Source organism: Saccostrea cucullata, unplaced genomic scaffold (genome assembly GCF_032062105.1).
Source record: "Saccostrea cucullata isolate Sc308-1 unplaced genomic scaffold, CSIRO_AGI_Scuc_v1 ctg16889, whole genome shotgun sequence".
Lineage (NCBI taxonomy): Eukaryota > Metazoa > Mollusca > Bivalvia > Ostreida > Ostreidae > Saccostrea > Saccostrea cuccullata.
The window spans coordinates 1-11,649 of record NW_026940602.1 but is presented as its reverse complement, the minus strand read 5'-3'; the positions used below and the strand labels follow the sequence as shown (position 1 = coordinate 11,649).

The 11,649-nt window shown below is 33.7% G+C and overlaps 1 protein-coding gene and 1 pseudogene across 1 annotated transcript; both read right to left on the bottom strand.

The window, feature by feature from the left end:
- Positions 1-308: 308 nt before the first annotated feature.
- LOC134255686 (uncharacterized) lies at positions 309-4,950 on the bottom strand (annotated as a pseudogene).
- Positions 4,951-6,203: 1,253 nt separating this feature from the next.
- On the bottom strand, positions 6,204-11,414 carry LOC134255687 (uncharacterized). Its single transcript, XM_062738205.1, has 3 exons — positions 11,198-11,414; positions 6,723-6,764; positions 6,204-6,527 (listed from the first exon to the last, which is right to left on the bottom strand). Exons 1-3 carry the CDS (start codon positions 11,237-11,239, stop codon positions 6,237-6,239), a joined length of 375 nt encoding a protein of 124 aa, XP_062594189.1. The 5' UTR covers positions 11,240-11,414; the 3' UTR covers positions 6,204-6,236.
- Between the last annotated feature and the right edge of the window lie 235 nt (positions 11,415-11,649).

Genomic DNA, 11,649 nt, shown 5'->3' with positions numbered 1-11,649 from the left:
GTTTTTTTTTGTTAACATATCATAGTATTCATTGTACACGAGTAACCCACGAAATAACATCTCCACATACAGATCAGATTTTGCTTACCAACAAACATTGACCCCAACTAATGTAAATGACTCTAAAGTATTGAATGCTTAAATTTCTCAACTTTTAGCAGTTTCCATGATAGACCATTTATTAGCTTCATAATACATGTAAATAAACGGACAGGAAAAAATATGAACCAGAAGAGGATGTGTAAATGATAACATCCATCATGTGAACTCCTAAAAATATCTAACAATTAATTAATTAAGGGATTCCTTCAACAAAGTCCCTGTATTCTCATTTCTGTAGCTGTTTGTATGTTGTTGTACGGTTTTTGTCTGAGAGATTGTTGGTATGAGTATAGAGCAGCCTGAAGGTTCCCTGTCATCTGTTGACAGATCCCCAGAATTTGCCAAGATATATGTCTGTGATATTCAGGTATAAGCTGTCCCAGATCATAGTAAACTAGGGTTTGTAGATCATCTAGAACTGTCTGTACTCTCATTGTGTCTACATGTCTGTAGCACAAAATCTCTAACATATATAGCATTATAAAGGGTGGGACATATAATCCAGGATCATATTTCTGTAGACAAGACTGTTGTTCAGGTATCAGTTCACTGATGTAATGGATTTGATTGTCAAGTCTGACATTCCCTGCTACAGCTTGTCTCATCTTTGTAGACAAGGACTGTCCCCCTACAGCCTCAGAATACCTCTCTTTATCTACATTTTCCCTAAATACATATATAAGATGAGGCTGTGCTAACTTGACCTTGATCATCTCTAATATAGATAAAGCTTCCATGTATCTAAGTGTTTTGGGTAGTAATACATGGCTATGTACAGCATGTCTGTGATACAACCAAACTTGGCTGCTAATTTCTGCATGTGACAGGACATTTTGTCAGCTCTATAACTCAGTTTGTTGTCAAATGTGTACGTTTCCATGTGTAATATAAAAGCAGTGTACTGAAGGACCCTAGCGGAAATGTTCTGTAACGTAATGACTTGATATTGTGTCAAGAGGGGTGAACCTATTATTTGTTCTATTGTATGTAGATATCTAATGTATCTTTGTATGTCCGATTTTTTCTCTATTGTTCCATCACTAGTGTTTCACCAAATAGATATCTATCAAACTCAGCCTCAGAAATCAGAGTATGATCATCTGTACAGATGGAGTTTCTGGGGTTATGTAGGACATCTATAAAAGACCTAATGGAGGGACTATGTAGCAGGAATGCTAAACCCTTCTCATACAACTCAGACAGTCTTATAAATAATTGATGTCGTTTGACGCCATGAATTTTCCCCAGAAACATGTTGTTGCTTGGAATGAAAAAGTTAGGACAGACCCCCTCATACACCCATTTGAAGATGAGTTTAAAACAGACCCAGAAACCCCCCAAGAGATTTTGTGGACACCAGTGAGGCACTGTATTTTGTTGAATCACCCAGAAAACTGCCGTCTTCATGTGATAGGAACACAGTAATTTACATTTTCACCTATTCCATTGTTAATTATTTCTTTTAAGAACAATTTAAGTAAGCCGTAAGTTAAGAATTGACAGTGATTCATTATATGCACAAGTTTTTGTTCAGCCAGAGAAAAAGAAATTCTCCATTCATGATCTTCATGATTTCCTAGCTTATTTCCAATTGCTACAAAGTGACATCCATTTTTCACTATGTCATCAACAACATGAGGCTGGGGCCATGAGTGACATCTGTGTATCCATGAAAAGGCAGGTGGAGGCCAAAAGTCACAAACAAAACAGTGGGCATTATCAAATTCTTGTGTTCCAATTGTGCTATTAGCACAAGGTCCATGTTGAGTGGTGTTAGTTAATTCAGAACACTTGGTCTGTCTGTAGTAAGAACTAGAAACATAATACCTGTTATTCATTCTAACACAGGCTCTCTGGACGTCTCTGTTCATGCTTGTTGACAGTAAATATAACAAAGTAAATCCTGTTGGACTATCAGAACAGTCACAGAGGATCAGTGTTTGTCTCTGTGTGTTGTAATACTGAGACTGAGAAATTCCCAGATCACGCGGTGATTATTTGGCCAGTACATGAAGTCTACATCAGATTCTATCAATCGGAACCCTTCTCCGTAACTTCCACTTAACATCATACTATCCTCATCACTTGTTGATACTTGATTTTCCACTTTCTCCCAGATGTCCACCACATCTCTCCTCATGGCTGTCTGTTGTGAGGTCCCCACGTTATAACAACACAGTCCCACAAACACCACTCTGATATGCTTTGCATGGCTTTAGTACTGAGAATGATTAAGTGGAAATTATATTTTTGTATAATTAATGTTTTACTTTTGAAAATCTAATATATCATTATCATCAATAATAAGCTTAATATTTAATTATTAAATGTTTCATTCAAAAAATGTTTACAGTGTATATATTTCCTCTTTAAACAATAAAGAATTTTCATATTCCCAAATCAAAAAAAAAAAAAAAAATAACTTCAACTAATTATCATTATTTTTTTAAATAGTTAAATGCATAACTGAAAGTGTCATATTGAATTAATCATGTTAATTTTTTTGTATAGGACATTTCTAGTACAGTGGTGTAAAAAGTTAAAACCAATTTTACTGTCAACAAATAACACTGAATCAGATGATTTAGGAATTGTTTTAGAGTTATTAATTCTTGTCATTAAAACTTACGTTTGTGAGCTTCTAATAGAGTTCAATTTCAGTGGCGCATATTCCTTTCTGCTAATGTGTAGGCTAGTGTGAATTCAAACGTAACCTGGGGTAAGAATTGTGGTAGACAAGGAGGTTCCTTTCGATAGATATTGGGGGTCAAGCTCAGACATCGACCATTTTAATATGACAAGTGAAAATAATATTGTAGACGTAACTACAGTTTAGTTATATCATGCTTAGAAAATGGAAACTTCCTTACTGAACCAAATTCGAGCAAAACGTTAAATTTCCTACTCACCAAATATAATTCAAGTTATCAATTTCATTTCCTGCACGTATTATGGACTCCTGTTGCTTTCGATGAAATTTTCTGATACAGACTAAATATTGATAATTAACACTTGAACTTTGTCTTAAAAATGCCAAGCTAATTAAAGGGAATAGTTTTGCCACGGGGACGTTTTAGTCGCCTGTCAGTTGAGGCCAAACGACACTCGTATGTCGCATCGGTGTAAAAAATGAATGATATCAAATAAAGTAATGTTTATTTCCTTAAAAATGATTTATTTATTTATTATTCATGATTATATGAAAGGTGCTCTCAAAATGACGAGAATTGTGTGCGTTTTATGACGTCACTATATGTAAGTATTACGTATTATGGAGAGAACAATCATGGGCATTTATGCCTGCTGCTAAATCTAATTCAATGAATGAAATATATTTTAAACTTAATATTACGTAAAAGTTCTATTCATCCATGTTTGGACATCGATATGTGCATTATTTGACAAATATTAAAGTAAATAACATTGCCTGTCCATGCGATAACTCATTTATGAAAGAGATATCGGCTTATGCATGAGATAATGGACAAAAAGTTTCAATCTTTATAAATCAAAGCAAACAATGTTGAATCTAGTAACGTATTCTTCAAAAATTTGAAAATAAAATAACATGAAGGCCTATAGGATTTTTCCTGCAAACAAGTTGAGTTTTGTGATGAAAATGAGATAAGTAAACTGTTTAAGTAAATCTGTTTGGGGGAGGGGGGGTAATTTATACTGAACTGCATCAAGGCAGGGGGATGGGCAGTAAAAACGTTTTGTATATAAAAAAAAAGTGGAAGGCAGGCCCCCATGCTATGTGCCTGCCATGGGGTTAGTATTGCCTGATGTTTTAAATCTTGGTATCCTGAAATCTGTTATCAAGCTGAAAGGATCAAGATCTTAAATTTTCATGCATATGCTTAATGGCAAAAAAAAAGGAATAGCGAGGTGATGTTTTCAATCTATTAGGAGATGATCGGCCATTACGCGAGAAAAGCAAAATAAATAAATAGATAAATAAAATAATAAAAATAATAAAAATAACATGGTTTGCAAACCATAAAATATGTCGTAGATGTTGCTGTAGTGTAAAATAACAAGTTTAAATTATGTATTATAAAAAATCATGACGTAAAAACTGATTCAAATGCCTAATTCTGATGCTGAAAGTTCTAAAATACTTGCTTCCTATAAGACACTTTTGAATTCCAAATACCAGGATAATCATTATATATACTAAGAACTACAATAAAGAATGAAGATACCTTAGAAGAGTTATTGCCCTTGGCAACATTTTTAAAAGATTGAATCACTGATTACATTAAAAAAAATATATACATCTTTTGAATTATTTTATTTAAGGACAGATGATATAAACAAATTTTTTCTTTGAAAAAGATTTAATATCATGTCACAAGTTTTGAGAAGTGGGTAATTCTAAGATTATTTTCTCCTAAAAACTGGGAAATGAAATAGACTAGGAAAATATAAGTAATATTTCAATAAAAAAAACAAATATAGACAAATCATAATCAGTAAAGGTTTACAGGTGAAAACAAATTTCAGAATATGTTACCTTGGTGCTAAAAGTATACTTTAAACTTTAAAAACCGGTGTGACCTGTCGGCAGGGATGCTCACACCTCAATAGCACCCGATCCCACCTCTGATGTTTCGGAGGTCCCTGTTTGCTCTGCTCTTATTTTGTATATTGTTTAATGGACTTTGAGATTGAATACTGTTCGTTATCTCCATATCCTTCTCTATTGAGTATAAATACCAGTTTTCAAAAACCTATGACATCATTAGAGGATGGAAATACCTTAAGTTCTATGGTCGTTGTAATGAACTTACTAGCACATATAACCTCTTGTTGAGTCGTTTTGTGGCTTACCAGTTTCGTACTCATTGTTAAGCTTGTGTATTAATTCTGAGTTTGACACCGGAAAGTTTCATCTTCCTGGTCATTAATATTTATAGGGCTGATGGCGAGTATGACCGGTAACTAATTATAAGGGATGTATTCTCCTTCTGGACACCTGTTTCCACCTCTGGTATTTACAGGGGTCTGTGGTTATGCCCTCTTCACAGGTTTCCTGTTTTTATAGTTTTTATAGATTTATATTAAATCATCACTGTTCTGTGTATTAATCCCTTTTTAAGTTTTTAATATAGTGGATTTTTTTCATGGCACTTGATCCCACCTCTGATGTTTTAGAGATCCGCGTGTTTGCCCTGCTCCTATTTTGTATTTTTTGTGGACTTGGTATTGAATACTGTTCGTTATCTTATTATCCTTCATTCATTAAAAAGCTTACAATTGCAATTAATTTTTATCCTTAAATTCACATATGTTCATTTCCGATACTGAAATTTAAAAAGTTGCATCGTTACATATTATTTCTAAAATTTACATATTTGAACCCAAATAAAAAAAAGCACCCAAATGTACGAAAGTGTAATAGTTCCATGTAAATATAATATATTTTTAATGTATTTCGTGTTGTCAGGGTTGGTTCAATCTAAAATTTTATAAACAATACGTTTTTAGCACATGGAATCATTTTTTAAAGGTTTGGATGTGGTCAATGACGCCAAGATAGATTTTTTTTATAACCAATAAAAATGATAGAAATATTTCAATACAACTTGTGTGTTAAATTTTCTCTTGGCCAAGCCTCTTATATATTCGTTAAAGCTTTCTCGCATTATAGACATTTCGAAGATTCACCATATTTATTATTCTAAATTTATATTTTGAAAGAAAAATTTGAAATTCTTCTTTGAACACAAAATGTCAAAAAATAACATAGACATTGGAAAAATCCAATGTACCAGAACACTCTTTACCTCAAATATTGTTAGCGAATTCTCATGTCTACATTCAGACAGTAAATTAGATGATCAAACTAAGCTTTAAATGAATCATATGGGATACATATGACAAAAATACTGTCATTGTATTTGGCATGCACTGGTCGTTGTAAATGGCTTGTAGTGGGAAAATATTGTACAACTACACATTTGTTCCAATTTACATATTCTGACACTTAATTTTAATCACTTTTGGCATATTTTTGTTCATATAAAACTTGTTTTGTTTTCAAGAAGGTGAACTACATGTATTCAGTGTCTTCCGTCAAATGCACAAATAAAAAATACTGATTGTCTTTTTTTTTTCCTTCACATTTTTCATCATTTAACTTCTGACTCCACTAGGTGTCCATTTTCTGTCTTTTCACCACAGAAGGATTCTTCGCTGAAGTTCAGGGGGAGTGTTTCCTGTCTACCATTAGAGGTTAGATCCTCCCTGTGTAACGAATCGCGATTAAAGGAATCTCGGTAAGAATCACGTTTAAAATCCGTGGCTGTCGAGGTTCGCACCTGCGTATAAACAGTACCGGAAGTCGTGCTAAATTCACGACGAGGTCGATATTGTGGTCTTCCGGATATCCGGCTGAAGCAGTTTTTCAGGTGACCGTGTACCTGTGGTATATAAAATCAAAGTACTGAAAGTACTGATACGAGCTGATGTTGTGTACGTGTAGTAAATTTTAAAAAATCCCACTATAGATGATGTTTTTGTTTGAATTTTATGGTTAAAGAAATATGAAACTAATGCAAATTTACTAGATAAAGCTAATCTCTAAAATATGCCAAAATACTTTTTTAAGAATTTACCTCTCCGTTGAAGATGCAGAATATCAAGGACACAAAAGCACCCTGAAACCAAAGAGTATACAAGTTATTACATGTACAATAAACTGTGTGACATTTTAGTTCAGGATTTTCATAAATCGTTTTAGCTTACAACTTATAAACCATGATCTGAAAACGTAACTACCTTGAGCTATTAGCTCACTATACCCTTGAACTGTAAAAATCAAGAAATTTAAGTTTGAAAAAAAAATTGGTTCATGCAGATGAATATTGAAACAATAAAATACTGTCTCTTTTCTTTCGTCGACTTTGAAGAATTTTAAATACATAACTTGCTACGACGAAATATCATGGTAAGTTATACGGGTTGATGCAAAAGTAATGTCACAACTTTGATAAAATTGGTATAAATCGACGTAAAGCAACAAAATTAAATATGATGGAAGCTTTATTTATTTCAAATCAGACCTGAAAAATTCAAAGGAAAATGATGTATACTTTTCAAAATATCGGATTTTAATCAATGCGCGTTTATGGTAGTCGCCGCACCTAAATATATCGTCATATGACGGATACACACCGTCATACTTTTAAGCGATTACCCTTCGTTTCATTAAAAAATATTTGTGATTTGCAAACACTTTCACCAATTCCACTTTCTTTAATAATTCTTGGTACCATTATACACTAAATCTTTTCATAATTAAGCCCTCTGTCAAAATTTTTTGAACAGTAGCAAAAGACAAACTTAAAAATTCACATGTCACTCTATACGTCTGTCTTTTTTGACTAACGTACGTCAGACACCATTGAACGTTTCCGTCCGATATCCTATCTTTTAGTATTCTTGTCCTCTGCTAATCATTCAGTGACCAATCACCCGCTCAAAATTGCTGAAACCATCTATTAAGATGTCTCTTATTTACATTCTTTATTCTGTAAGTCTGATTGATTAACGAAAATATCGCTAGTGATGATTCCCATATTTTGAAGCAAAAATGCATTACAACTCGTCGAGCCTTTTTTCCCCCATTTCGACAATCCCTTTGTTCAATTCAACAGAGTAAAACAACAATATTTATGATCACAAATACCAATGCTGTCATTTAATTTTCAATTAAAGACTAGAAAATGACGAAAATTGTGTCTTTAAAAAAATTGGGAGATTAGGTGCTTTTTAGAATCTTTTCAATGTGTTTGTCTTTTCATTCTAAGAAAAAATACACTTTAAAACGTGACGTTCCGTTGTGACGCGGCGACACCCCCTATGCTCTATGTTTTAAACATCTATAAAATGAATTCAAATAAACATTATAAAATTAAAATTACTAAGTTAATTACATTCATATTTGTGCATCTTTTGGTATATTGTATTTGATAATATGACGACAAATATAAAAGATATGGACACTGTGACATTACTTTTGGATCAACCCTCGTATACATCGTATTTTACTGATAAAAAAAAGCCTCTACTGAAACAAGAGGCCCATGGGCCACATCGCTCACCTGAGAAGCTTTGACCATTCTGTTCTTTACCAGATTTCCCCCTTGTTATACATAATGCATCCCCACCCTACCCCACTGATCATAATTTAGACATTTTGAAATCTACACTACCCCATGATCCTTCCATGGGCACATATGTTTCAGCTTTTTTGGCACAGTGGTTCCTGAGAAGAAGATTTTCAAAGATTTTTCCTATATATTTCTATGTAAAACTCTGATTCCCTATAATGGCCCCGCCCTTCCCCCGGGGGTCATGATTCCTATAATTTAGAATTTACACTACCCCAGAATGCTTCCACATAAGCTTCACTTTTTCTGGCCCAGTGGTTCTTGAGAAGAAGATTTTCAAAGATTTTTCCTATATATTTCTATATTAAACTTTGATTCCCCATTGTGGCCCCGCCCTTCCCCCTGGTGTCATGATTTGAACAATTTAGAATCTACATTATACCAGGATGCTTCCACATAAGTTTCAGCTTTTCTGGCCCAGTGGTTCTTGAGAAGAAGATTTTCAAAGATTTTTCCTATATATTTCTATGTAAAACTTTGATACCCTATTGTGGCCCCGCCCTTCCCCCGGGGGTCATGATTTGAACAATTTAGAATCTACACTATACCAGGATGCTTCCACATAAGTTTCAGCTTTTCTGGCCCAGTGGTTCCTGAGAAGAAGATTTTCAAAGATTTCTCCTATATATTTCTATGTAAAACTTTGATTCCCTATAATGGCCCCGCCCTTCCCCCGGGGGTCATGATTCCTATAATTTAGAATTTACACTTTCCCAGAATGCTTCCACATAAGCTTCATTTTTTCTGGCCCAGTGGTTCTTGAGAAGAAGATTTTCAAAGATTTTTCCTGTATATTTCTATTATATAAAACTTTGATTCCCCATTGTGGCCCCGCCCTTCCCCCGGGGTCATTATTTGAACAATTTAGAATCTACATTATACCAGGATGCTTCCACATAAGTTTCAGCTTTACTGGCCCAGTGGTTCTTGAGAAGAAGATTTTCAAAGATTTTTCCTATATATTTCTATGTAAAACTTTGATTCCCCATTGTGGCCCCGCCCTTCCCTTGGGGTTCATGATGTGAACAATTTAGAATCTACACTATACCAGGATGCTTCCACATAAGTTTCAGCTTTTCTGCCCCAGTGGTTCTTGAGAAGAAGATTTTCAAAGATTTTTCCTATATATTTCTATATAAAACTTTGATTCCCCATTGTGGCCCCGCCCTTCCCCCGGGGGTCATGATATGAACAATTTAGAATCTACACTACCCCAGGATGCTTCCACATACGTTTCAGCTTTTCTGGCCCAGTGGTTCTTGAGAAGAAGATTTTTTAATGACCCAACCCTATTTTTGTCTTTTCTTGATTATCTCCCCTTGCGAGGGGATATGTCCCTCCATTTTTACAATTTAAATTCCCCTTCACCCAAGGATGCTTTGTACCAAGTTTGGTCAAAATTGGCCCAGTGGTTCTTGAGAAGAAGTCGAAAATGTGAAAAGTTTACAGACGGACAGACAGACGGACAGACGGACGGACGGACAGACAGACGGACGGACGGACGACGGACAAAATGTGATCAGAAAAGCTCACTTGAGCCTTCGGCTCAGGTGAGCTAAAAATTGATATATTTTATTGTATTGTATTGCCAAAAAAAAAACATCCATGGTTTTTATAATAAAAGAACTGTTATTTATCGAGAACTTCATTCATTTGATTTTAATAACCTTTAAGGTAGTCATAATAATTACATTTTGCTGAGATTTGTACATAAAACTCAGTTGCAAGATATTATAATGCTTCCTCAAACCATTTATTCATTCTAATAGATTGTCAAATGTTTTTCAAATAAAAGTCCTTAAAACCATATCATACACATGAATGTATATTTCCCTCTTTTTATGTATTTAACTATCTATTAGTTAATAATTTAATAATTAATTTTGGTTGTAGCTCTTCATTTGATTGGATAAAAAAATTATCTATATTGTATAACCTTGTTTGCCTACAATGACTTTTGTCAAAACGTTTCAATCCGCTTGATGTTACGTTCAGAATATGTACAGTTTGAAGGCGTTTTAAAGGGGGAAATTGTCTTTTATTTTGAATGATTGAAAATTAAGGATATACGATCCTCAGCCAGGAAGGATAACTCTTTAATATATAATTTAATTCAAAAAGTCTTAAAATAAAGCTTGAAATTGAAATTTTTTCATGCAACAATTTTCATTATATGCCTCTACGTATGATTCAATGCTCTTTAAAGTTTTAACAAACGGTATTAAAAATGTTGACATTTGTACCTCATAAAATTAAGTATAACTTGCATATTTTAAAAAATCAATTTTTTTTTAATTTAGCCTTAGTTACCAATGTTTTTAAGCATGATTTGAAATTAAAAGTGATTTACGATGTTTTCTTTGAAAGGAAACACTTCATACACTATGCATTATGAAACGATGGAAGTAAGTAGGAGAAAGTAAAGTACCAAATAAGTGTAAAATTCATGCAATTTTCTTTCAAAGCCTGGATACCTATGATTTTTATTCCTAAAATGTATTTCTTCATCAATTATCAATTTAAAAATATGCCGTAGGTACTTCAAATCGCATTTCCTGAAAAATTATTTGAGATTTACTAATTTTTCCTATATAATATGATTAAATTTAAAGATGAAGTTTAAAGAAACACCGTGGGTAAATACATTTTAATTTGAGAATTTAGAGACCTCTTTGTGAGCAATTTAAATTACTCAATGCCTGATTTTCAGAACCTGAGGATCGGATAACCTTAAATTATAAGGAATGAATTAAATAGCAACACAAGTTATACTGGTATAACCTGGGTTGGAGCAGTTAATTCCTTATTATAAACGCTTCGCGGTTTATAAACAGTTAACTGCCCCAACCCAGGGTTTACGGTATACCTTGGGTTAATTCTGAATTCGTTCCGTAAAGGTCTACCTGGTCTTAGGTTACCTGTGTATCCTGTATGACGAGCCTTAGGATCTCGTACCACATGGCGTTAGCTGGTCTGTAAATGACCACCGCCCACTGTATACCAAACAACGGAATCAGAACAAAGGTGGCCTTAATAGCTCGTCTGGAAAAGGAACTAGGGTTATATGAACAGAACAAAGCATTTTAAATTCGTTTTTTATCATCTTATCTACGTAATCATGGATGCTGAGATAGAATAAAATGTAAATTTAAGGCATGAAATAACATTTATATACCAGATGATCAGAATAAATATATGATAGTTGCTCTAAATGTAGAAGTAATAGCTTAAAGATATGTATGCCGTGTTAAACAGTATTTTTGCACAGCTAAACCATACAAAAATCTCTGAAGTATGATAAGCTATCAAAAATGAAGCATTCTCGCAAATTAGAAAAATTATTTGGATTCAAAAGGGGGGGAAAAAACAC

Coding starts and splice junctions, on each gene's coding strand:
- LOC134255687 (XM_062738205.1), bottom strand. CDS start 11,239: ATGTGGTACGAGATCCTAAGGCTCGTCATACAGGATACACAG. Junction 6,765..11,197: donor TCGTCATACAGGATACACAG/GTAACCTAAGAC, acceptor CTTTGGTTTCAG/GGTGCTTTTGTGTCCTTGAT. Junction 6,528..6,722: donor TCTGCATCTTCAACGGAGAG/GTAAATTCTTAA, acceptor TATATACCACAG/GTACACGGTCACCTGAAAAA.